The sequence below is a fragment of the Epinephelus fuscoguttatus genome, linkage group LG17 (genome assembly GCF_011397635.1).
Source record: "Epinephelus fuscoguttatus linkage group LG17, E.fuscoguttatus.final_Chr_v1".
In the NCBI taxonomy this organism is placed as follows: domain Eukaryota; kingdom Metazoa; phylum Chordata; class Actinopteri; order Perciformes; family Serranidae; genus Epinephelus; species Epinephelus fuscoguttatus.
In genome coordinates this window covers 27558401-27585493 of record NC_064768.1, presented here as the reverse complement: position 1 = coordinate 27585493, position 27093 = coordinate 27558401, and the positions used below count along the sequence as shown (strand labels likewise).

Sequence of the window (27093 nt, the reverse complement as noted above, 5' to 3'; positions counted from 1 at the left end):
TTTTTCCCATTGGGTCTGAATATGATCATTTATGATAGTTTAACTTGGTGGAATTTGTAGTTATGGTCGTTTTAATTTATATAAGGTGTCTATATAAGATTATATTAAATATTATTTTATAATTTTTATTTATGATTATAATTGTGAATACTATGTGCACTAACAAGATTTATTTTCGGTGAGAAACTGACGGGAATGTGAATAAAACCCTTTAATTGCACTAGCTATATTATTATTATTATTATTATTATTATTATTATTATTGATGATGATGCTCAATTCATCAATACATGTTTTTACTGGCATTGCAGTGTTTCCCAGTTGATTGAACTGATTGAACTGATTGAATTAATTGATTGAATTACCAATAAATTAATAAATCCAAGCATGCCTAAAAAATAAATCCACAAATATAAAAGAGCAAATTGTCAGAATAAAGCTTCAATAAAAAAGACTATTGATATTACTACAACAATATAAAAACAACAACTTACTACTACTACTACTACTACTACTACTACTAGGCTACTTCTTCTTCTACAGTAATAACAATATTAATAATGACAATAACAACAACAATGATAATTTCACAATATTTGTGAACATGTAAAAAACAATTTCCAGCCGGCTGTGTTGTGTTTGTAACTGAGGCCTAAATCAAAAACCCTTCGGTTGAAAGATATATCTTAGTTAGGATATTAATAGATGCAAATAAGAAAACATTTTTAATGTTATAACTTCTATTAAACAACTTAACTTGTTTCGGTTGATGTGCGTCTATGAAGCCGTGTGAAAACAGAGAGGGACAAACATGAAACAGGGAGCGGCTGTCTGAATGCAGGAGCAGTAATCCTGCAGTCGCTGTGTGCTGACTGTTTCATTCCTCCCTGCAGAGCCGCAGGCTGGAGACGCAGCTCTGCGCTGAGACTGTAAAAAGGTGTGAAATTATTTTGCTGGACTCTTAAAAATGTTACTACAGTTTGTTCTCCAGTGCAGGTTCATTAGGGAGAAGGGTTAAAAGTAGTAGGGTGATGTTGTGGAACAGTGTCGCCACCCTCTGGTGACTTACAGGGACTGCAGGGCGGGGAGGCAGCAGTGCGCAGGCGTGTTTCCTTTCTGTTGCAATCCGGGATAAAATGCAGGATTAAAGTCAGAGAAATGACGCTCCAAAGGTAACGGTATGTTTTTGTTTCGGTTTGGATTTTAAGTAATCCGCGGATGTCTTTAAACAGACTTGTCCAGACTTATTTTGTAAAAAAGCATCATCTATAGGCCTACCACTGTGTTTGGAGCTAGCTGCTGCCTTTATTGCTCCTTCTCCTTTAGGACGGGCCCAGCAAAGGAGCAGAGGGCGGAAGGTTCCCAGGTAGAAACAAAGGATCGCTCCAAATGACCGTGAGTCCTGCGCGTCCCCGTCGGGGAGAATCCAATAAAGCTGATCATTTCCGCTCGGCCTTTTGTCCAGAGCGCAGTCCCACAGAAAGAGAAGAAAAAACAAATGGGTGCCATTCTGGAAACGGCCTAATTGTGTCTGGACGGCCATAAAACCATTAAAACTGGAATGCCAGACAGTATAGCAGACCAGGCGTTTTATTGCACTGTCTCTGGTCGAGTCTTTGAAGTTTGGGTCCATCTGCGTCCCTTAGCGCGTCACAACAGCACTCCAGTTGGACTAAAGTCCGAGTTACCTTCTAACTACAATAATCAGTTTGTGTGCAGTCTTTAATGAGAACTAAATAACCTGGTGTATGTGACAGAGCCGTGAGGATCGACCATGAGCTCCTAGCAGCTCTGCAGCTAGCTCACATTGGATTTACTGCGTCTCTTATTTTCTATGTCCTTGTGCCAAATATTTCCTCCAACATGCAGGGACTTGAACCAGCCTTAAAAAACGCAGAGGCCATATTTTAAAACTAAAACCTCTTCTCTAAAACCTTTGGGACAGACTATTTGAGGTCACGTTGCGCTTCAAATCCAAAATTCCTGGGGCTGTTATATTTCATAATATTTATTCAAAAAGCGTTCCTGTTGTAAAATGGCTGTGTTGACATGGCGCTAATGACGGAGCTTTTGGGCTGAGCGGCCTTGTCATATCTGAGCTGAACAGCAGCACATCGGCTGCATTATTTTGGGCTTCAGCTGTCGAAGCCCTCGATGTCTTTTTTTTGTTTTGTGTCCTCTCGCCTCGCAGCGCTTTGCACCCCATAAAAGGTTATAGCGGTAATTGTCTTTTATGGCTGTATACAGCTAACAACATCCTCTGCCAAGACGCAGCTCTGTCCCCAATCCAGAAACTCTCACACGCACACACACACATATTCACCTATAGGTGTGTGCGTTTTAATTGTGAGTGTGTGTGTGTGTGTGTGTGCGCCCTGCAAAATTAAAAGGCTGGAGATTAATTAGAAATACCTGTTAAAACTATCTAATTTGAGCCAACCCTCTATTATTAATTGCTCAAATATTCAAATATATTTGACAATTTCCTTTATATATTTGTGTGTGTGCATGCGTGTGTGTGTGGCTGACAGCAGTAACCTTCATATTTTTGCAGTGCAAAAAAAAGCACCAAAACAAGACTTTCTGCACTGCAAAAATTCGTGAAATGAGACATACAAAACATAATTAATTTCGATGTGAGGCCAGAATGAAATAAGAGTATGACGTGCATGCATTCGCAGATATAATTTGTTTTATTTAATAAATAAAGTACAAATTACATTTGTGAACCAAAAGTCAGACGGTCAGCAGACCGTGAGGTATTCAATAAGTAGCCTACAGTGTTTTTTTTATTTAATTTTCTCTCACTAACAAACAATATGTAATGTTACTCCCTGAAATTCATAGCATCTAATGCAAGCAAATCTACTGTAATCCGCCATCGGAGACAAAAGGTTATTGTAGGTAGTTGAAAGACATAGGTAGTCAATCGTGTCATGTAATATAGCTTCTATAATATAATTTAGGACCTACTGTTTGAGCATTTTCAAGGAGGTTTCTGAGGTTTATGCACCTACTTCAAAATGCGACCAGCCTGTGTTCTATAGCTCCAATGTTAGATTCAAACTCATGGTCATCAGTCATAGTTCTAAGCAGGAAGGGAGAAACAACAATAAAAATTAATACATTTTACAAACTATACGCTCAGGTGACTCTGAGATAGACAACAAATATAGCTACAAAACCAGGACACACACACAGCTAGAAACATCCATACACAAACAAGCACAGGGACCAGGCCAACTAATACACTTTTAACGAGGTATTAATTCAAATCAACATAAGAAAAAAAAAGAACAAATACAAAACGAGTGGGCACCGTTAAAATTGTGCAATATAAAGGTAGTCGCATCAAACTGAAGCCCAACATGCTTTTTTTTACAAGACAAATAAGCCTAATAGCTTCTGTTATATAGAACAATAAGACAATGAAGTTTAAAAACAAGGTCCAGCAGAGTTAAGAGCTTCCACACACAAAGCTCGCTAACAGCCTAAATAATGTGGATCTACGGTTCAGTCACTCTCTTTCTGTGCGCCGTCTTTATTAAACTTCTTCATCTTCATCCTCCGGTTCTGGAACCAGATTTTAACCTGTCTCTCCGTGAGGTTTAGCAGCCTCGCCACCTCGTACCTACGGTCCCTGGTCAGGTAGGTGTTAAAGAGGAACTCTTTCTCCAGCTCCAGGATCTGGTGCTTGGTGTACGGACAGCGCTTTTTTCTCGTGGCACTCGCGTGGAGCCAGTTGGACACTGGGTTATCTGGAAAGAGTGGGGTGCGACAGTGGTGTGAGGGTCCGGTGCCGAGTGACCAAATGCAAAAACAAACATCACTTTTATATATTACAAAAAAAAAATCCAATTTCTTCTGATGAACATAAAGATGATTATACATATAAACCTGCAGCTACATCCAAATAAAACATCCACTTGTTTATCTTTGCTCACTTTAAAAGCTTCAGAATGTTATCTAATATAGCAATGGGAGCTCTGCCATTAACAGTCCCCATAAGGAAATGGCACGTTCAGAATGGCATCTGTTCAGACGCGCACCCCCATCACGCACCCCAGTCCTCACAGCTTTATGCGGTATAAATAGTAGGTAGCCTATAAACATAAAGGACTCTGCAGCGACTTACTTGGATCGAGGCCCGGTTTCTCTTCACCTTCACCGCTTATGTCCCCTGCCTGGCCGGACAGTGCGTCCTTCTCCACCGGTGATGCCGTCCCCACAGTCCCGTTGGCGTAATCGGAGAGCAGCAGCGCCGTGTGAGAGCCGGGCAGCGCGCCGTCAGCTCGCGTCCCCAGACCCTCCGGTTTGATTCCGTAGTGATGGGTCGTCGGTAATCCGGCCATGGGCAGGGAACCAGACATGGGCTCCAGCAGCCACGACTGATAGCGACCATCTGTATCTGCACCGACCGGGCCTTGGGGATGCCCATAGTGGTGATGATATACAGACGAGACGGTGCCCGGGAACTGAGCAGGGACGTGGCTCCATGACGGCCCGAATACCGGAGGTTTGGACGGGAAGGTGCAGGTTCCAAGCTCGCTGTGGTCGCTGATGGAGGCGGGCTGCCTGGAGTGCTGGAGCCCGGGACCGGAGGGGTATCTCGGCACAGAGAGCTCCTCGCTCTCGGGCAGAATGAGGGAATCGACGTAGTAACTAGTCAGTGTTCCGGATGTCGACATGGCAGAAAAATTATACGTTCACATGTACGCAGTCGTACAACAGATACATGCAAAAGTAAAAACGGCGCACACACACACCAAACACACACATACACACGCAGTAAACCCAGCCTCACAAAATAACAATGTGGAGAAATCAAGTAGCAACTTGGCCCCACTGAGAACTACAGTGGGCTAGTAATGGGGAGACAGGCTGCCATGCCATTGGGTAGCAGACACACGTGATCATAAAGGCTGAACAATAAAGGATAAATCAATCCCTTTGGTCATTAAATACTCACCCGCTCCTCTATAACAACCTCTAGTTTTAAAGCTAAGAATGATCAAGATATGACTTAGATCTGTTATCTGCGAGACGGAAAATATGAATGTCTGAATGGAAAACATCTTTTACAGTAACTCAACCTACTGCTGCTGCTGTTAAAAACCCCTTCTCGGTTATCCAAAACGATACAGTATGTTTTTGGAGGCCTTATTTTACGAGGTACTTTATAGGACACGTAAGCACCCTACCATTGCTGTTCACCAAAACACATTTTAACCAGCACTATATTAAAGAAACGTAGCAGCTCAAAGCTGGATCAACGTATCAATTTACTACAAGCCTATACAGATTACACTCTTTTTTATTTTGTTCCCTTTCGGCTGTATTAGACATCCTCCAGTGTTCGTATATTTTCCCTTTTTTAAAGAAACATAAAACATATTTAACAGACAAAAACTGACAAACACACCAGAAGTAAGCAGGTCAATTCTAATATTAAGCTAAATAGTTATTTTGAGTTTAACACTCAGCTATACAAGAAAGCTGAATTGGAAACATTACGCATATAAGCACAATGCTTGTTATTTTTAACAATAACCACATTTAGTGATTTAGACGTGGATATTTCACGTCACTATATGTTGGGACTATTTCTTACATCTAATAATTCACATTGGAGCATGCATACAGTTTTAACGAAGATAATACAGGACTATATACACCTCTTATATATAAAAAGGAAACATGAGATTGTATTTCTTTAAAATGGGGAATATTTTATTTTGAAAATTAACAGATTAACAAAAAGAAAACAGAAGCAGCGCTATTATAATTCAAAGTTTGTCTTGCTAGTTTCAGTTATTCAACTATTATTAGTCTGGCGACATGTGCGATGAAAAGGCACTCACGTAGATAATAAATAATATAATAAAGCTCGCCCATGGCTGCATGTTAGAAAATATAAAGTAATAGATTGGTTACAACAGAGTCACAAAAATAGAAAATGCAAATATGAAATAGCATGAATTAAAACGAGCAAATAAAACCAAATATATGTGGTGAATATGTGTTATTAACTCACTGAATTTAAGCACAACTGCCTATTATTAATAAATATTTTCCACATTGCATTAATGGCGGGTCCCGGATTTCTCCCTTCTTTAACGAGCGTTTAACCCGTTTATTATTTAGACCGCCGTTATCACTTATACGGACCAATATGCTGCCATCATCACCGCCGTCGACAAATTATCTCTAATGCCTGCTTGCAGCCAGTGCGTCGGTATAACGTTACACTTAAATAGAGCTAAAAATATATTGTGGCGCTTGTGGTTTCCTCCTTTTAAAATTAAATGGTGCGAGCAGTGTCGAACACCAGGAGACAAAAGCACATCTAAATACATGTAGTATAGACTGAGATTATAAAATATAACAAATAAATAAAATCATTAAACTGATAGAAAAATGCCCGCTTGATGCATTAACATTAAAATAAATTAACTGATAAATACAAGTGTGAACTGAGTTGAAATTCTGAGCTTTAACTGGCACAAAAATGCATTTATCTGCAAATGGATTGATGTAACACAACATTTACAATACACTGAGAATGTCTGAGTATTACAGAATTGTTTTAATAACCTAAACTCAATGTAGACTTTCACAAAATGTGGCAGCTGTGTGCGTTTTAACGTCCACAATTCCCTGAGCCAAACGGCACATTGCAGATCACGTCCACAAAGCTGCAACCTTGAGTTCCCACACATTACGCTGCGTGTTTTATTTATTAAATAAACGGAGAGCTTGGCCAACACCCCGCAAGGCCACAGGCAATTCAACACCCAGGAATTCTCTTTACTCTGCTCTTTCCTATTGCATTTAGAAGAGGAGCAAAGAAAAAAAGGTGCAAGCTGTCGATAATGTGCATTCTGGTTGCAAGCTATCACCTCACTGGTAGTTGCACATTATTTGGCCAACAGACATCAAACAAGCCGAGGGGGGAAAGGAGCGGCTGTGCGCCTATTTGTGCACTAAAAGTTAGAATAGACAAACACCTTCAGAGGAGGAAAAGACGCCACTTTGCCAATGGCTCTCAGGCTGTAAACCTAAATCAGGGTGTTTTTTCACCCAGTTTACCGCAGGGGCTATTCACTTCTTTTGCCTCTGCAGATAACAGCCTGTCTGGCGGATCTAAATATCGCCATAAAGCCCTTCCCCTCCTTTTGTCTGAGCCACTATTGCGCAGCGGAAGCATCCGGTCTCATTGCCCACGGAGGTCGCTGTTGCCCCATTCACCTTCCCCTTCCCCTCCACTGCAGTGGTCGTAACCGAGGCCTTGTCTGGCGTGTCTGCGTCACTACTACTCACGGAAAACACTCACGGCTTTCCCCTTAATCCCAAGTCCACGACGCATATACTGCAGCTCAGCTTTGATCACGTTTAAATTCAGCACACATGCCCGTGCGGTCTTATCTTAACGACGAGAAGCAAGTAGGAGAAGTCTAAAGAAGAACATTACAGGAGACAAGTTAAGAATACACACAACAGCCAGTCACCCCTCCCCTGGTGTATAAACCACAGGGTTTTAGAACATGCTTCCAAAACACCTCTCCACAATTTTCATCAAATCCCATCATCTTTATGTCCCAGATTTGCTTTCCTTTTGGTTTCGATGTGTAGAACTGGGGCAATTAAGACAGTTTCATGTTGCAGAGTTAGAAATGGACCCCAACAACATGAAACTACCTAAACCACTCGACAGTCGATCCGGGCCTCAAGTGAAACACAATCAGCCAATTCATAATGCACAGTGGTCGTCGGTCCCGTCATCAAGTGTCCAAAAAACGTCTGTATTGAGAAAGTACAACTGTTTGTACACACTAGCCGGTGCAACAAGGCGCAAAATGGTACAAATTCACAATGATATTTGGACTTACCCGATCCCCGAAACGTTAATCCCAGTAATGCCAAACTAAAGCAGAAGGTAATGTTTTATCCACAGTGTATCTGTACAGTTCAGATTTCTAGCTGAGAGCCGGGCCTCCTCTCCGTCTGAAAGGCTCTCCCACGACTGAAGCTGCTCTTAGAGGAGAGGGAGAAAGCTCATATACCAGCCAGTCATAAAACTCTACAATAGCCGGCTGGGCATGCAGCTAGACGGCTTATAGCCTAATACCTTAATTATTTCCGATGGCCATTACATTAGCCTCTAGAAACATTTCTTAGCCGGTTCACAGAAAACTAGTGAGTCCCAAGCGATGGAGCCCATAATATATTGGATTTAGGATTTTCAACAAAGCTCTTTTTTCCTCTTCTGTAAAACACACTTCGACTAACTGTATAAACCCACAGCACAAAAATACAAGCAGCTACTCCTCAATGCGAGCTGATAATTTATTAAGCATTACACAAAATCACAATGTCATATGTACACAGAAATATACAGTAAAAACATTCCTACTTCACTTTGCACACCGTTTTTCGTGTAAACGTCCTCAACGTGATTAAAGATTCAATTCATACATTTAGCTCATACATAGAATAGGCCTATATCATGGAAGACTACATCTAATGGTCAAAGGTGAATTATTTTTCCCTTGGTGATACATGGGCATTATATTCCAGAGTGGTTTATAATTGTGTACAATAATGCACGAAATCTTTATATCATGCAGTTCCAATTAAAATAAAATAAAATTACATTTTTTTCGCTAAATTTGGAGAATAATTTTTTGCCAGCGTTTCGAGGGAAAAGTGGATAATTTGAGCCTCCTTCCTGGGCACAATGTGTTTTCTAAAAAAAAAAAAATGCGTTAATTTAACTCCACTGACGACAATATCCAACCATACGACATAAGTGACAGAAACAGGTCGACAATACAAAAACACAACATCAGAAAACAACCGAATAGAACTCATGACATTCATTTTTCCTCTTTCTGATTCTCAGTAGCTCGCAGAGGACGATGCATCGACTTTAAGCGTGTCTGGAAATAAAGGAAAGTTGTACCCCACAGTGAAATGAGTCATTATGTGGTGAGGAAGGGAGAGGTGGGGGGGTGGCTGGAGGAGGGTGGGTGGGTGTCATTGATTTCACCAGTTATCTTCTATTTCAATGTGATCACCTTGTTCATCATGAAAATCCGTAGTTGGAGGTGAGCTCCCGGATCCTGTTTTCCCGCGTCATTTTCTTCAGTTTCATCCTGCGGTTCTGGAACCAGATTTTAACCTGTCTGTCCGTCAGGTGGACGCTTTTACTGATCTCTAGGCGGCGCTCTCGGGTCAGGTACATGTTGAAGAGGAACTCCTTCTCCAGCTCCAGTGTCTGATGCTTGGTGTATGGACAGCGTTTCTTCCGGCCGCTTTTTGCTGTCAGCCAGTTGGCCGTGTTTTCACTTTTTGCGTCTCCTAAAGAAAATGGCAGATACAGGGTTTTACGCACTGCAACATGGGGGACTATGGTGTGTGCGTGTGTGTGTGTTAATAAGTGAGTGACCAAAATAGACACACACACACACACACACACACACACACACACACACGGGGCATCTAGGAGTGGGTTTGTGTTTATGGTTGTATACACAGTACTGTAACACTCTTTTACGCACTGCAATATGAGGGACTATGGTGTGTGTGTGTGTGTGTGTGTGTGTGTGTGTGTGTGTGTGTGTGTGTGTGTGTGTCTTCTGCGTAAAGTAGGTTCACCAGACTAAACAGTTGTAACGCCAGCAATAGTTTGAAAATATCACATAACGTTTTCCACCAATAGTTCTGTGAAACAGAAACGTTGTTTTCTGTCATGAAGCGTAGAAGAAAGGACATTATGGCACAGAAATATATAAAAGGAAAATAAAAAAGGCCTACACAAACACATGTAGGCCTACTTACATTTTACGCAGCGCTCAAAATAAATGTTGGCTAACGCTATGGATAGTTAAAATGTTTTATATTACACGTAAGTATCTAAAAATAATTCCTAAAGTTTCCATAATATTATAGGATTGCTTAATTAAACCAAATCTAGTTTTATCCTTAAATTTTTCACACATTTTTAAATTTCACGCCTAATCTTTCGGGGCGTATTCATGCACATATACACCATTCTAATGCACTCATAGTATAACCAACTTAGAGACAAAAGACCCAAAGGCAATAATATGTAAATACAAAGTTTCCATACCCAAGTCTTGACTTGTCACTGCAAGTCTAACCTGTAAAATAGAACTTCACAGGTGCCATTAAAAAGGCTCACTCTACCTGCGCTGCATGCAGATAAAACAACAGTGCAGGACCACACCTATGATGACCTGTGATTACCTTTAGTTGTCTTTGCTGGTCTGTCTTTGTCATGCTCTTCTGTCTCGTCAGCTGAGGAGGCTTCTGCATCCGAGGACTCGCGTGCCTCGTCGGTCCCCGGTGCAGCGTGAGACTGCAGGTCTGCGTTTCCCGAGGACACGGGCTCCTCGGTGTTCCTCCCTTCTTGCGCCGTGGCTGGAGCAGCAGTCGAGGTTGGTGGCGTGTGGAAGCGAGCAGGAGCAATGGGGTGTAGGCCAAAATGAGAATGGGAAGGGTTCGGCTGGGGGCCGTTGGTGTTGTAAAGTTTATGAGAATGTGCGTGCGTCTGAGACAAGCGGAAGTAGCCCGGCACAGGCACTGAGCCCCCGCCGCCGCCATCGGTAACTGTACAAGAACTCGAGCCGAGACCGGCTGTCGTTAACCTCGAATATGTAAGATCTTCAGCGGTGGAGGCTTTAGGACACTTGGGCTGCTCATACAGGCAGTAGGTGCTCTCTTCCTTAATATTCTGCGGGAACGAGCAGGGCGCGACCTGGGGACCCACCGGGTGCTCTTGGTCCATTCGACATGACCTCTGCGCGTCCATCCACATCTCCATACCAGACATGTACGCGCCAGAGGCAGAAACCATGTTTTGGGGACCCACATCGCTCCGCTTACCCATACCTGGGAAGTATCCATAGTTGTGTAGTCCGTAAGGCACTTCTGAAGCGGCACTATGAGGCACGCACACTGCGCTCCCGGCGTAGTGACCTCCGCCGCTCTCGGTGCGGCCACTGATCAGAGAATCCACTAAAAACGCATTTCCTGACGGGCTGTCCGAACATGACATTATTGTGGTGTATTTTGGCGAGGGGAGAAGATAGCCCTTTCTGGCTGACATTTCTTGTGCAAAACATGCTGGATATGATTAGAGGCACCCCCCCTCTCCGCCGTGCGGACTGTAAAACCAATGGAAATGCTGGAAGACGGGCAGTCCCTCCCATTCCGTGGCTACGTAGCAGCCGGAGAGATATCCATCATGGAGCTGAGGCAGAGAAAGGAGGCAGCAGAGCAATCAGTGTGTTCCCTCACCTCGCCTTAATGCACCACCATTACCCTTTACATGGGGCGAGGTCCAACATGATACAAAGTTTAAAAACATACATGTTTATAACAAAAACGAGGCAGCATTTCATTAATATTTTTTTAAACAAGCACTGAAATCACTTCACTGAAATCACTCAAACAACCAAATCATGTCTGAAGCACTGATTGCCCCACATGCAAATCAAATGTTACCACAAAGCTCAACAATATTTTCAACACAGTTAAAATAATCAGATTAAGTCTGAGTCATGGAAATGGAAAATAAAACTTAAAAAATCCAACTTCTTCCTTACACACACATTAAAAACACTAGTCTGCATTAAGGAGATATGGCTGGAAGGTGGCAAATCAAGTTTAAAAGCATAGGGCTGCAGAATCCCACTAACAAAGACACACAATAGTAAAGCAATGGGTCTTAGAGGTAATAAAGTGTTTTTCGCCTATAGCGAAATGACTTGGCAAAACGCCGTCTTATATGGTGCATCCTTTAGCCTCAAGACAGCCTGAGCTCTTCCGCACTAAAAGCAAAGGTGTGAAAACTAATGTTGGCTGGAGATAGAGCGAATAATATCAAACGTACTTACTTAATTACATCCTTTTCATTTTTGGTTCCACAGGGAAAATTTCTGAAGTACTATATATCAAGTTTACATCGTTGAGCTGTCTCGTTGTTCTCCTAAAACGATTATATTACATCAAACATAACCCGTTTTAACTTAAGATTGAAGACAAATATTGGATTGTGTAAAATTCATTAAGATTAAGAAAGCTATCCCCGTGCGTAAAACAACGACAAACCAATCTGCTGTCACCAGTAATTAAAAGCAATAAAAGTTACAGTAATGAAAAACAAACAGACGTTGATACAACAAATACTTGGTGTAATGTTAGACGAATTACTGCACCCTTTAGACATTACATTTTTAAAACACCAAAGGCTATGTAACAGGATATACAATAACTTCCTGCCTATAGTAGGCACCGGGTTTCTCCTCGTGATATAAAACTTCCCCGCATATAATTTTACATTTCACAGTAAAACATGAAACATACTTTCATGGATCTATTTGAAATTAGGATTTGATTTAATAGTGGTTCTATTTCGGTGCTTTTATTTATTTTTTCTTACTAATTTAGGAGATTGAAATTGGTTCATCTGTGCCCAAATAGCCATTACGCACATCGCACACATAATATAAACGTTAAATCTGGATGTACTTTCGTTCAGAGGTTTTGGGAACAGAGAGGATTATAAGAAATGAAGATAAATTGTGCGGTGCTACAAAATTACATTTTAAAAAAATCTCAATCGCGCGCCATATAGAAATGGATAGATTTGCTGCCAAAGTATTGATCACGGCATTTTGCGGTGTACAGACACAGTGTGCCACAGCAAAGCAGGCATAAAGCTTGCACGTACAAGTCATCCTGTCGGTCCAATTTGGGGCAATAAGGGCCACAATAAAACTCTCCTTCCATCTCGTAGTGTCCTTGGCCATGTGCACTCTATTGCTCTCTCCAGGTTGAAGTTAATCTCGGCCAGCTTTGCCATTACCAGGCCCAGGTGGCCGCTTGCCCCCTGGGTTTTTTGTTTGCAGCCTGTTGTACTGAAATGAGGAAATTCGGGAGAAATTCATAAATTGAGCCCATTTAGGTTTTCAAACGCACCGTCACTGACAGCTCATTTGTGTACACTGGCTTAGATATTTTATCGCGTCAACGGTGGACATTTGTCAATCGCCGCTGCTCAAAACATACATATTTCAAATGACTTAAATGACTGGAAGTTGGTTGAACATTATTTATGCGTGTATGAATTTAATACAATACTCTATTTCAAAAGCAAAATGATATGTTGTAGAAATATATAAAGTTAAGAGCATTCCCTGCAGTATGGGAGATTTAAAAGGCCGTGCGCTCCGCATTTGCGCCTGTTTAGTAAATTCGCCTAAAAAAAAAGGTAAAATAATTCACCACAATGTTGACCTATACTAAATAAAGACAAACTAACAGCAATGGGTTCAAAGCGTGTGTACTCTTCCCCACAGTGGCATGCTCCTTGTGGGAAATATGAGCCAGTAAGGAAACTAAATACATCAATTAATTATGTGTGCCCAGTATTAAATTGTTTTGGCCTGCACACACTTCATGGTGTTGTACTGGCACGGGGGCCTATCGATATCTTGGTGTTACAGTTATTAATTGTAGCTATTAAATCTTCATTTTCACAGCTGCCCGGCTATTATATCCTCAAAACAGTTTACTCTGACCACTGGCTTTGATCCGGCCCATATAATCGTGGCCGAAGAGGCCGTTTGAGTCGTATCATGTTCGTCCCGAGTGCAGTTATGAACAATAATGCGGCGTTTTATTACATCCAGCGGAAGCATTTATTTTTCACGAGAGACAAAGGAGAAAGAGACTCGGTCCACACGCATTAAGGGTCCAGAATAGCCACTAGCCTCTCGGAATGACACCGAATAGCCTCACAGCGTAGCTCTGTATCTATGACAGGAAGGAAAAGGAGACGCCTTTGCTGCCCTATCACAATTAAATCGACTTTTTCTAATAGCAGCCTTTATCCACTTGGCACGTACAGAGAATAATGTGTTCTGGAAGGACGTCAGATGTTGTTAGCGGATTCTTTGAAGAGGAGGAAGACGAAGAGGAATGAGCATACAAGCCAGCTGCTGTGATTTAAGATGAGCAGCATTAGCATGAGAACCATCTGTAAAATGAAATCATTTGTTTTGTATCCAGCACCCGCTGCTTACTGTTGTATCGTTAAGATACTAACTGTATCCATTTTTAATAATTAAGGCAGACATTCCCCCCCAAAATCAAAAACATTTGTGGTTAAACTGGACGGGGCTGCGGATCTCTCCAGGTACAAGCCCGGCCGTGCTATACTTCAACCATTAAAAAGCTCAAGCTCAGCAAAATGAATAGCACATGCAGCATGAAGGCTTGGCACAGATGTGTTGCCTTATTAGGGCCCCCAGGAAGACTTTCTCTACCGCACGGCCCAGTGAGCACCAGAGAAATGTGGAAACTAAACACAAAACGGCTCCTATCTCCAACTAACAGGCCTCGCATGCAAGAGGTGAGTCTAATTTGCTGGACATTCGGGAGGTTTCTTCTTGCAAAGGAATAACGATTCAAGCTCATGGCTGTGTTGACAACAACTTTTACCTGCCTGCATTTGAGGTGAGCTTTGAGACGAAAAGATCCACGGCCATGACATTGGTCCCAATAGCGCCGCCCGGTGGTGGAGGAGAGGCTTATCCTGAATGCAGCCGTCACCACTGTACTGATTCGAGGTGGATAAACCACACGAGGGGGAAAAGCCTCTCAAATGAAGTCGATGCAGCAGGCATGCAGAGGCTTTTCCTATCCGTCCTCTCCCTGTCGTTGCTCTCGCCTCCTTGGTAACACAGTTAATAACCTTGGGTCTCAGACGGTTTATTGCACTGCACTCCAATTGTACAAATGCCCCAGACTCTCAGACAGCTTTTATGACCGCGTTGCTGCGGCAACGGGGAGGATGTCCCGTAATTAGGGACGGAATTCCAGCGCGCAGTAAAGGATGCGCAAGGCAAGGCCGGACTATGGCTGAGAGAGGCAACCATAAACTTCAGCCTCTCTCCCTGCGTTTATGGCCCTTTTGACTGTCATATATGAACGCCAATGCGCTGCGGCTAGCTCCCATAAACACAGTGATAACAACAGCAAATATGGCGACCCTCGCCAAAGGAGACTGCTGTTGGAACAGTGTTTCCAAAGCCAATCAGCGAAATGACAGCTTGCGCACATACACAAACTACATGGAGAGGCAGAGTGAGAAACAAATAGAAAACACTGTACGTGGAGAATGTTGAATGTTTAGCAACAATAAATGTTATGGGCATGTATAAAGTTGGGTCTATAAGCTATCCACTGTGGTTCAATAACAAAGATTTCCTTCAGATGGAATGCAAGAGTTGTAAAATATCTCATATAGCTCAAAATATTGGGATACAAGGTTCAGAATAATTGCAAACACAGCAGCACAAACGAAATTTGAGCACCTCAGAATGCCATTTCGTTTTAGTTTATATCTAGTTGATCTTTGGATGCTCATAATTAAATATTCAAGGTTATTTGGATGCATTTAACAAGAATTAACAGCTTCATTATTTTATTGTCACTTTATGAACTTAAATTTCACATGCTGAGCAAAACAAAATGCTTAGTTTGCACTGGCTGTGCCTCTATGAGGCTGGATGGTTTATAATTTGCATGTGAGCCCTCAGATCTGCTGCACTTAAGTGCTTTTTAATTATTTGTTGCACATTAAGGCACCTGACTGGAATAAATCTGTTGCAAGGGTGAGTTGAATGTGTGGATTTTGCGTGCGTAAAATGTTTCACATGTGCGTCTTTTGATTCACAAAATGTGTTACACATCTACATTTTAAAAAAGAAAGAAAGAAAAAAGAAAAAAGCTTGTGGAAAAACAGAGCAATAAAAACGCAGAACTGTATTTTTTCAATTATCTTTTCATTTGTTTTTTATTTGGAAATATAGTATAATACACAATAGTTTGGGCATACCAAGCAATTGATTCAATGCGATGACCCTGACCAGCCCTGCCCTGACAACACACTTGAAAATGTATCTTCTTTAGACTGCAAGTACCAAAGGATCACGAGTCATGACAAAAATATTCTGTTATGCGGTATCAATATCAGACCGAAGCGGCCCGCTGCATATACCTGTGTGAATCTGTTGGGCGTGTACCTCAGTGCAACTCCACACGGATCCAGTGGACGAGCTTATCTCTCTGGTTTTGGCCTGCGTTATCAATACTCGACTGATAGTCTCCAAAAAATCAGAAAGGACAGCATGGATTTGAACGTGGAAAGATACGCAAAATATAAATACTTATAGCCCTCATTCCGCAGGCTGCAGGAAAGACGACAAAAGCTCCTTTTGAGGTCAGCCCAAGACACAACACGGAACCCCAAATAGCCTGCTTGTAATAATGGACTTGGTTAGCCGTGGCGTTAAAGGAGATAGTAAACGAGTGGCTACAAAATAAATAAGCACACAAAAACAGAAACACATTACATTCTGATCCGTTCGGACTCATTATTTGGTCACACCAATACAGATTCAAAGTCACATAGGCGCCGTCATCCTACAGCCACCACTTTTCTGATTTCAAAAACAGAAAAAAAGTTAAACAAATCTTTTGATTACAAAATACACTGAATCAGTTAATTAGCGACTGCTAATTTTTCGTGAAAGGAAATTAAACAAGGCGTCTGTGAGTCACAATAATATTAACATGGGCCCTCGCAAGCACACAGTCTTGGCGAGGACCAAAAAAAATCCTTTTCTACATTTTTTCCTCAAAACAGAGTCTGGAGAGCGAAAGCAAAGTCCACATACTGACTTTATTCATGCTCACTCGTTAGGTAACTCAGATCGCAGGATACTGTTGTCCTCGAACTTGAAATTAACCATTGAGCAGTGTTGTTGTTGCTCCTGTCTCGGCCATTGTGGTACACAATGTACACTGGGAGAGTCACAGCCGGAGAGTCAGTCTGTCTGTAAACGCAGTCAGTCCCCACAGCAGAGGACCAAGAAAGCTGTGATGATGCTGTTTTGACCCCTAAAGCAGAGGATTAGACGTATAATATTGTAATCTATCTCTGTTCAGTTTCTTCTCCTTCATGCGGCGGTTCTGAAACCAAATCTTCACTTGTCGGTCGGTGAGGTTGAGCATCCGAGACAGTTGCAGGCGTTTCTCCTTGTTAATGTACACACTGAAAAAGAATTCTCTCTCAAGTTCTCTGATTTGATATTTGGAATAAGGGCACCTTTTCTTGCGGGTTCTCTGTCCATCTGGAAGGCAGAAAAAGAAAGCCGGTCACCGAAAATATACACATTTCAAATTAGCCATGACTATGTTACAAAAAGATTTATACGCCCTGGATGTTGCCCAGATTACGCATGAGCGGATTTCCTCTACATAAAGCATTAATAGCATATTTCCCATTTCAACATTTCAACTGCCACATACAGTGATATTATATTACACTGGAAAGATTACCAAACCATTCGTGCTGGTTCGCTAGACAATACACTTGGGCTTTGACCTTTCCTAGCAAATAAAAACAACGTCACTTTCAAACACAAGCAACTAATAGCAACAGGAAAATGAGAGCTGTTGCATCAGACAGGCTATATGAAAATATTATGGAACACATAACGGGGGAAATGTACATATTGAAACACAGAGTCTATGATTGCTTTAACACAATAGCTCATGTGTGCTAAACCTTAAACCAGAGGCGCAGCCCTCATTACATGCAAGTGCTCTTTTAACACTAAGAAAGCGTGAAACAAGCACGTTTGTAACACATGGAATTAACGCGGGTCACTATAAGAATTCACAATCATAACTGGGTGCTTTTAGGAAACGTCAGGGAGTGTTACAGAAAAATCACCGGCCTGATGTCTTTCACGGCCAATTTCAATTCCAAACACGTGATCCTGCAGTTTATAACAAAGTTTTGTTGGGGGGTGGGGGGTCTACAGGCCCTCTATAAACCTTATATGCTTATAAAACAGCATATAAAATTTTTAACAGCAGCGCGCAAGATTGCAAACTTTCTCTCATAACCAAGGCGCTGACTTTAATACGTACTGCTGCTGCTGGATTTCTCCTCATTGTTGCCGGAAGATAACTCCGGGCTGCTCGTCTCATCCCGCTGCTCCTTCGCCTCGGTATCCCTGCACGATGGTGCGTCCTCGGGCGCAGAGCTGGGCTGCTTGGTCGCCGTTTTGTCCCCTGAGTAGCCATTTGTGGAGGAGCTTTCCGACGCGTTCCCGTACGCCGTTTCGTAAAATTGGTCGAAGGCTTGTGGCAGCACGCCATTCCTGCCCACGTTCCCGTAGAAATTGGTGGCAGCGGAGCCGGCGCTGGTATGGTGGTGGTGGTGGTGGTAGGCGGCGGCTGCGGCTGCCGGGCTGTTTTTACCGAACATGTCCCCTACGACGGCGGTTTGAGCTGAAAGACAGTCCCGGTGCACCATGTCCTCCGCGGTGGGGTAACCGTGGGGCAAGTTCCCCCGGTGCGGCCATTTACCGGACGCTTCAATGGCTGCGTAGTCCCTGAACGTCACCTCTCTGACGGGTTGGACCTGCGGCAGGTTAGAGGAGTAGGAGTATGTCATGGGGCGGGTGGACGGGGTCTGGGATAAAAACGAGGGAAGACCGGAGAAATCAGCCCCCGCCGACACGTAATAAGTGCAACTGGGCAAATACATGTTCGATCCGACGGGGACCCTTTCGTCAAAATCCATCATCGTAGTTCACCCTCTACTATAACTCTATGTTGGGGTTTGATTCCTCTATAACCGCCCTGAACATGGCTCTGAAGCGCCGTGCCTCTTGCCTCTTTGAAGCAGGTTCGCTAAGCAGAAATTTGGAGACGTAGGCTGACGTGGAGAGCCATCTCCATCCACTCCACGGAGGAGGAGGTCACGTGACCACGCGGCAGAAATTGACAGATTTTCAGGCTGTGTATACGCGCGTGTGTGTGTGTGTGTGTGTGTGTGTGTGTGTGTGTGTGTGTGTGTGTGTGTGTGAGAGAGAGTGTGTGTGTGTGTGTGTGTGTGTGTGTGTGTGTGTATATGTGTGTGTGTGTAGGAAAGAGAAGGAGTGTGTTTGTAAGAGTGTAAGAGCCATGACTGCTATGTGTCCTAAAGCTTGACATTGGTGTTTTATCGCTATGTCGGCTTAAAAACGAATTCCTTAACATGCAACGAAGTCAGAGGAGGAGAAATTGAATGCTGGCTGTTAAAAGACAGAAGATAGATTTCAGTCGAAGCTTTAGCTAAAATATTAATATCAGTTTCCCAAATGTTCTGTGTTTTTCCACACTATCTGCCCTGGAAAAATATGTGTGCGTAATTTACGCTTTTCGAGTTATCCTTGTTTTTAAATTATGCATCCAATGTCTGAAAAATAAAGGATTCTGCAAAACAACTTATCTGAATCTTACCTGACAATAACATTCACTAAAGCAGCTTTACTTTGCAGAGATAACATGGACCTGAATTGGAGGAATGAGACAACCAGCTTATCTCCAAAGTCTGCTTTTAGAAACCTCTTAGTCATCATCGTTTGGTGGTTTTACAACATAGCATTTGGCCCAGTGGGCTTTTGGTTATCAGGGTCATGTTCAAAGTAGCGGCTAATGTTTCAACTGGCTACAGCCTTGTGTTAGTACCAGTATAACAAACTGAAATTTGGACAAAATAAAAACAGAATACGATCTTGAAATATATGGTGAACAGAATACAAATTCAACCAAACACGCACAAAGATATTTTGCTGTTCTGTGAAACCTTATACCAATAAACAACTATTTAAATTGTAACCTGTAGATTAAGAAATACATTTTATCAGTGTAATATTTTGTATTTGCTTTTGAGTTACAGCAGAAGGAACCGACATGTACTTCTCAGAAAGAGTGTTTAGGCTCACAAGAGAAAAAAGAATTGATAGTGTCGCCTACCATCATTAAAACAGTCTGAGTCAATAGTCAAATGTTACAGCCTCTTGAAAATAAAGCATTTATTCTGTTTTTGAATTATTCTCATCCTACAGCTCTGTTTTGTCTCACATAAAGATTTAATGGAGCCAATAACAGCTCCAAAAACCGTAACATTCAAGCCCGCTCCACTTTTACGCACGGTTATTTCTTTACGTTCTGGTGCAAATATTTATTCAAATGTGCGTCGTCCAGAGAGAAGATAGTCTGCAGAAATATACAAGACACTTTAATGTTCTGATGAATAATATTTTCCATCAGATCACTTTTTTTTAATCCATTCCCATGACGCATATACATATTTGCGTAAATCCCATCAACATACACACAAAATCAAAAGAATAACATTGTTTCTTAACAGATCTTGTTGCGCAGGATTTTAAAAGAAAATATCTGCAGATATATATATCACAGTTATAGTTGTAAATATGAAAGCAACATTTTCTCCTGAAAGCCATTTTAAAATACTGATTGTGAATATCCTAAATATCTTGATGATATAAATTGTCATTGAGGAACAGGCAAATAATTCTGTATTAGAAATTAATTTTCTTCTGAGGTTAAAGCAAAATGATTTAACAAAAATGCCCAGTGTCTTTTTATATGAATGAATTTCCTCTATGTGATTTGGTAAACACGCCACAGTGCACATTCCCTGGCTCTGTGCTCTGAGGCCACCGTGGAGCTTGTTTTGGACAGGCTGCAACCTGACTCTAATGTGCTGTGAATGAGAGACCTGAGCTCGGATTAAGACCGCCGCGGCTGGCCTGGCCCCACAGCCCGATGTGCACATGGGGAACCAAGGGGCTCCTGATGGCACATGTGAAACACAACCTTAAAATATCACACACACTAAGACGATGCAAGCACCAACTAACGTCCGTTGAGTGTATGAAAACAGGGGAAAAGAGACATGCAGCTTGTGCTATCCACCGTCCGGCTTGCAGGACATTTTATTTGGATAAATTGCAGAGGCACAAACAACTCGAGTGTCTTTGCGACCACACGCTCCGCCTCTCAGTCAATCCAGACAAATTCTACGACTTGTGCTGAAGCTTTTAAGCTGTAATTGAGCACAGGATACCCAGGAAAACCAAAGCCTGCTCTGCACAGACCTGCGTTTTTATAGCTGCTATAGTATTCTGCTGTGCTTTTTTTCCTCTCCGGCCAGACAGACACCACAAAACAGGCCAAGCGTGATAGGAAGTCGCCACCTACACGGACTCAAAGTCAGCAGCTGAAGACTTTCAACGAGATGTAAACATGTCTGTGCACAACTAAGGTAAGTTTCTACTTACAATCAATAAGACTAAACATTTTGTTAGATCAATAATAAAAAAATATTCTAAAAACAAAGACAAGCAATGCACAATTAAAGCCAATGTTATGCCAAGTGTGTTTTGTATTAACAAAGTCGTTGTGCTGATCCTCTGACCATCCTTCTTGGTCATCAAAACGGCAGTCTGGAGCAGCTAAAGGCTCTCAAAGCCAAAGCTTTGTCTGTACGGTCGACTTCAAGTTCGGGGGAGGGAAAGGGTCCTTCGCAGAGAGCAAAGGGCCCTCTGTGCCCCGGATGGAGTTCCTTTAATTGCTTTTGCATTTACGCAGGCTTTAGGTTACAAGATTGGTCGATAATGTGAGACTGTAACTCTAAACTGAGGAAAAGTCTAATGAACTTCACCTTCGCACTAACAGGGAGTACATCATGGTATGCAGGCCCTTAGTGTAACCGCCTGTTGGTTTGAATTTAGCTCTAAATATTGTCCGTAAAGAGTAAAGCATTATTACTAAAGCATGCAATTTGGCAGAATTGTACCCATCAAAACTCTTTAGGCTGATGAGATCATCTTATGCGCTTTTATGCAAATGCAACATTCAGTTTAAATCAGATTTTGGACAAAACAGGACACATGGAGCCTAAAAGATAAACATCAAAGCGCTGACTTTTGGTAATAAATGACCACGAGTGGCTATGAAGGATTAGATGTAGAGATAGAATCCGTATATTTACTCAAGGACATCGTTTTCTTGATCTCTAAGTGAAAAGAGGAACTTAATTCCATTGCTATGTTTTCGTATTCGCGCGCGCACACACATATGAACACACACATATACACTTGGTTAATGTTATTTGGCTCAAATCAAACACTAGAATCAAACATTAAAGTCAAACAATTACATGAAATCACAGACTTTGACACAACACATTTCACTTAAAATGAAGTGTGACTCTTATCCTGGAGGGATAGAGGCACTGTGGTTTTGTCAGGAAGTGAATGCGACAATTCCGCGTGCCATAAAACCTTGTTAGACAACAAGTAAACAATCAAGTGTGGGGAGGATCTGAAAGTACAGTTTAACGCCACGTCAGGTAGGCCTGTGGGCTATAAAGCGAGCTAAATAGACGCATTCAGTGTCTTGCAAAGAAACCTCCTGTAGTTTAAGTCTTCAAGTGAAATAAAAAGCCCAGAGCTTTACTACGGGCTGGTTTTTGTTTTCATTTTATGGTAGAAAAAAATGGGCCACCACACCTGCGCCTCAAAGCATCTATTGACTATATTCTTTATCTCAAAATGAAAACACCGTCTTTAGTGCAGTGTGCTGAGCAGGAGGCCGAAAAGACACACACACAGGATGTCTGACTATAGAAAAAGAAGACGGGTGCTAACAGGGAGCTTTTGATGCACATGATCCAAAACATGTATTAAAAGACAACAAAATACAAATTAACTAAACATAGAGGCTTGTAGCGCGTGCATGGAGCAGTTACGCACAACCAAAACAAAACCAGACCCACCTGATTAATACATAAATAATTTGCAGCCAAAACATCTATTAAAAAATCTAAACTGCCATGTTAACATGTGGTTATTTTTTTCTTCTGTGGTATATTTACACAAGATGATAAATTTTTTTTAAATCATGTTTTTGAACTTGAATGGTACATGGTCTTGGCTAAGCTGTTATCATGTTGCTGGCTACATTGATACGCGCCTGGAGTTGCGGGGGGATTATAAAACCATCAGACTGAAACACGAAACAATCAGAGCTTGCACTTACTTGCTGCGCACAAATGAACGAGCAGGAATATGTGTATCAGTACATTTGAACCTGATTCGCCGCACAACTGTTGATTTATCCACAGGTGACAGAAATGTGGGGCCGACAGCGATGGCGACGACAGAGGGGCCAGGCGGACCACACAGGGGCCATGCAGGCAAACTGACCAACTCCACGGTCAACGGGAGCACCTCTGACTCACCAGTGGGGACTCACAATGCTGGATTAGCCTGTAGAGGGTATCCTGGGAAACAGGGCGTCAGCAGCAGACGGGCCTGTATGGACAAAAGGACATAAAGTGGACTTCTGTGGGGGAATAAATGAAATTATACAAAGGACAAAAGATAGAAGGAACAGAAAGACTGAACGAAATGTACGTGTAGTCATAGGGTTTGAACTTATTTTGGAAAAAAAGAACCCACAGTGTGCAGAGAAGGCGACTGCGTCAGAACACCCTCGACTTAATTTTGCTATTGATATCTGAACAGATATCACATTCAGAGCATTACAAACTCAATTTCCTATTAAATACCAGGCGTCAAATTGCGTGCGCATGCTAAAAAATAAAATAACTGTAATGAAGAAACTGATTCTGAGAAGGATTCAGCTCGCTGAGAAACAGACCTTGTGTTTTTTTTAAAGGGTGTTTTTCTCCCTAGGATGCTTTGATTAAAAAGAAAAAAGTCTGGATGTTTGATTTTACGCATCTCTGCTGCATTTGACTTTAGATGTGATCTCCCACAGCAATATCAAATTAAATGTGTAACAGTCGCAGATGCTGACGTGCCATTTGCACAATATTGAAATCAATCCGCGACGCTTGTAGTTTATTTTTGATGCTGAATTTTGAAATTTTAAACGACACAGCGTATCAAATGTGGAGAAGCAGGTCGTTTTTTTGTAAATGTGAAATTCTCGGTGACACATAGAATATAGTATGCGCCAAATAAAGCATTTAGATCACATATACTTCAGTCAAGTTTATTCGATTAAACGCACAACGCAAACACCGCCGCTCAGTTACGCGCCCCGCTCTTTTATTTCTACCTTATGAAAACAACAGTATTATTTCACTTTTGTGTTGCATCTTTTTTGATATACCAGATCAAATTAGGATGAACGGATCTCACTTCTCGGTACCGCAGTGTCATTCACGGGAATGAACTGATCCAAGTTCTTACAAAGGCGGCCATCAAATCATCTTACAATAACTCTTTATATGTAGTGTAGTTAAAACAGTAATCTGTTTTACTTGGGGAATTGTGGATTAAAGCTGTAACTGTCATATCAGACTATTGTCCGGACAGGATATGAACATGAAGCACCTGCAGCTGTTCTTAAAACATTTCCAGAGACGCACAGATTTCCAAAATCTGCCATGACGCTATTTTTGTAAACATTTCTCGATATGAAATAATCAATAAAACATGCTTTCTTCTGCAAATATATCATGTGCAAGTTCATGTTTATTCCTATATTATAATCAACGTGCAACATGTATTTTGTCTTGAGGGAATTTATTTAGTTTGTGCTTAAGCAAACAAAAGCCACGCGAATCAAACCGACCCCGTGTTACCACTGTAATCCGTACAGCACATATACGCTACATATCACTCCTTTAAAAAACAAACCTAGTCTATACACCCTTCACAAATGAACACAGTAAATTATTTGGCATTTATATTTCAAGCCACATGAGATCAGGGCAGGAAAACACCGTCTGCGGTGGGAAAAAGGCGCCGACTGAGGCTTTCACATAATCTCGGTCAAGTGCCTCTATTTGACCGCTGTCACGCTCCTGGATAAACGTATGTCTGCTCAGGTCTTTGTGGTGTATTACGAGATTATCCTCCAACCTCGCGCTTTCAAGCTTGACCAGAGCTATATTGTTGAGCGGCTGAAGGTTGCAGGCCCAGCCACTATTACGCACAGAGACAGCGAAGGTCAATGTAAAGAGCAATGGCTGGCGTTGGCCCTGTCTGTGTTCAACCGCGTCTGACAGGCAGGCGAGAGACACACCGGGCTGCTTGTGGGATATGTGGTCAATTTGACCTAACCACTGATCTGACAACCTCACAATTTATCTACCTGGATTATTTACAGATTCTGATCATGTAAAACAGCAAAAAAAAAATTAAAATTAATTTGAAGAAACAAATAAATGATCTGATCATTTCTTTAACAGGGTCCATTTTCACTGTTAGTCTAACATTGAATTTAAGAATAAAATGATGCAGGTTTTGAAATATATTTAGTTTGAAAGCGCGCCTTAACAGGCAGTTATTCCCTTCTTACCTCACCTCATTCACTTATTTGTTTTTAAATTAAATTACGCATTGAACTCCACGTGTAACCTTTTAATGTCTGAGGTTAATTGAACTCTTTCTGAGAACTGAAATTAACTGTAATTCACTATTTTGCCTTAGTGTGGCGGCAGAACTCAATTTTTGCGCAGCGCACAGCCCTGTGTTTCCTGCCACAGCCAGGATGGGCTGTCCCATCAAAGCTGGCTCCTGTGAGGAGGAGGGATAAGGCGGAGCATTGTGCTGTGAGCTTTGGACTGTCACGTCATGTGTCAGAGCGGAGGCGGGACTTGCGGGCTTGTTTTGGTTCTCAGCAAGCCAATCAAACTGCCGCTGTGCTCCCTCGCAGCCAATGAGCTGCCTCGCCATTCACGTCACTGAAGTAAACATCCGCTCTACAGCCTCAGCGCTTCCGCTCTTTTGTGTTTTTGGACTACAGGATGTGCGGAGCAGTCAGACATCACACTTTTTTTTCACCCATCTCTGAGTTTATTGTATAACACGTGCGCGCCCCGCCGCGCCTACGTCAGAGGACGTGGGAGCAGGGCGACGCCGCATTCCGTGCTCGCGGACGCGGGCTACTGTCTCACATTTCTGTGGTGTTTCTCTCAATCAGCCAGCTGGCCATGTGTGGATCATAAACACAAGATATTAGACAACTCACTATTTCATAATACTCTACAATCCAGCCTGTAGTGGAGTGTGTTGTGGAAATAAAGCAGAATAAATGTTTGTTTTTAAAGATTCTGAATAGCTTCCTGATTTTACAAAACTCAAACAAGAAAACTATGAATAATAAATTCAGCTCCCATATTAATGAGACTACATTAGAAATGTGCTTTGATTGTTGAATTAAACATCCATTAAGATAAGAAATTGACGTTAAAAATAGATTGTATGTCAAATAATAAAACAAAAATATGCATGGCTACTACTGATAGCCACGTCACTACAACTATGAGGTAGCCTATACTAACAGTAATGTGCATAATAATTATGACGATGATGATATAAATAATCTTATAATTAAAGGATTTATAAAGATGAAGCATTTTAAATTATTTAAGTCTATTTGAGCTGAGAGGACGCAGACAATCAATCTTCTGTATCTTTTAGTGAGTGAAGCCTGTCACGTCTAGGCCTTATATAGCGCAAAGCAAAAACCACACAAATGAAATACATAAATGAAAATTAAAAATAGAAGTATTTGTAGCCTGTGAGCAATACGCCATTCGCGTTCAATTACTGAGAGAAGCAAAAACAAAACATAAGCTGAATAGATAGGCCTTATGCACCCACAATTTAAGTCTATGTGCCGTCAAGAAAAGCCACATTACGCATGAAGCTGTTCCATTTAACAAAATGTCTTATATCACCAAGTAAATCAGCCTAACAGGTGGGAAAGCCAGCCAGAGGAGCCGCAGCTCAGAATAAGGAGGGATTTGGTTTCATGCCTGACATTTGACTGCCAGTAAGACTGAATCATGTTCATTAATGCAGCCAAAACAAGCATGGTGGGAAGTTGCGTTTTTTGGCTGCAGCTGCGTTACAACTGCACTGAGTCACTCAAAAAGGAAAATCTTTCAGAACCAGTAGGAAATATTCACAGACGCCACTGAAGGTGCTGTCGACAGTGAACGGTTGCCGTTGCGAGTGAATGGGGCCGGGGCAAAGCTTCTAGTGCACTGATTTTTATTCTTTTTATTTTCGCACACCACAAAACTACTAGCGAGGGTTAAAATTATTTTATACTAAAAGCATTTTACCTCATTTTGATACAGCAAGAATA

The 27093-nt window shown here is 41.8% G+C and overlaps 3 protein-coding genes and 1 long non-coding RNA gene across 4 annotated transcripts; 1 reads left to right on the top strand and 3 right to left on the bottom strand.

Annotated features, from left to right (window-relative positions):
* The first annotated feature begins 31 nt into the window (after positions 1–31).
* On the top strand, positions 32–25273 carry LOC125905222 (uncharacterized). Its single transcript, XR_007451627.1, has 3 exons — positions 32–1395; positions 21117–21223; positions 23087–25273. It is a non-coding gene; the product is annotated as an uncharacterized LOC125905222 (long non-coding RNA).
* hoxa9a (homeobox A9a) lies at positions 2593–7716 on the bottom strand. The gene is made up of 2 exons (XM_049603107.1): positions 4136–7716; positions 2593–3758 (listed from the first exon to the last, which is right to left on the bottom strand). The coding sequence occupies exons 1-2, from the start codon at positions 4686–4688 to the stop codon at positions 3514–3516; spliced, it is 798 nt and encodes a 265-aa protein (XP_049459064.1). The 5' UTR covers positions 4689–7716; the 3' UTR covers positions 2593–3513.
* Positions 8323–11337, bottom strand: LOC125905213 (homeobox protein Hox-A10). Its single transcript, XM_049603102.1, has 2 exons — positions 10270–11337; positions 8323–9360 (listed from the first exon to the last, which is right to left on the bottom strand). The coding sequence occupies exons 1-2, from the start codon at positions 11129–11131 to the stop codon at positions 9086–9088; spliced, it is 1137 nt and encodes a 378-aa protein (XP_049459059.1). The 5' UTR covers positions 11132–11337; the 3' UTR covers positions 8323–9085.
* Positions 15732–18946, bottom strand: hoxa11a (homeobox A11a). Its single transcript, XM_049603105.1, has 2 exons — positions 18031–18946; positions 15732–17225 (listed from the first exon to the last, which is right to left on the bottom strand). Exons 1-2 carry the CDS (start codon positions 18689–18691, stop codon positions 16993–16995), a joined length of 894 nt encoding a protein of 297 aa, XP_049459062.1. The 5' UTR covers positions 18692–18946; the 3' UTR covers positions 15732–16992.
* Positions 25274–27093: the final 1820 nt, after the last annotated feature.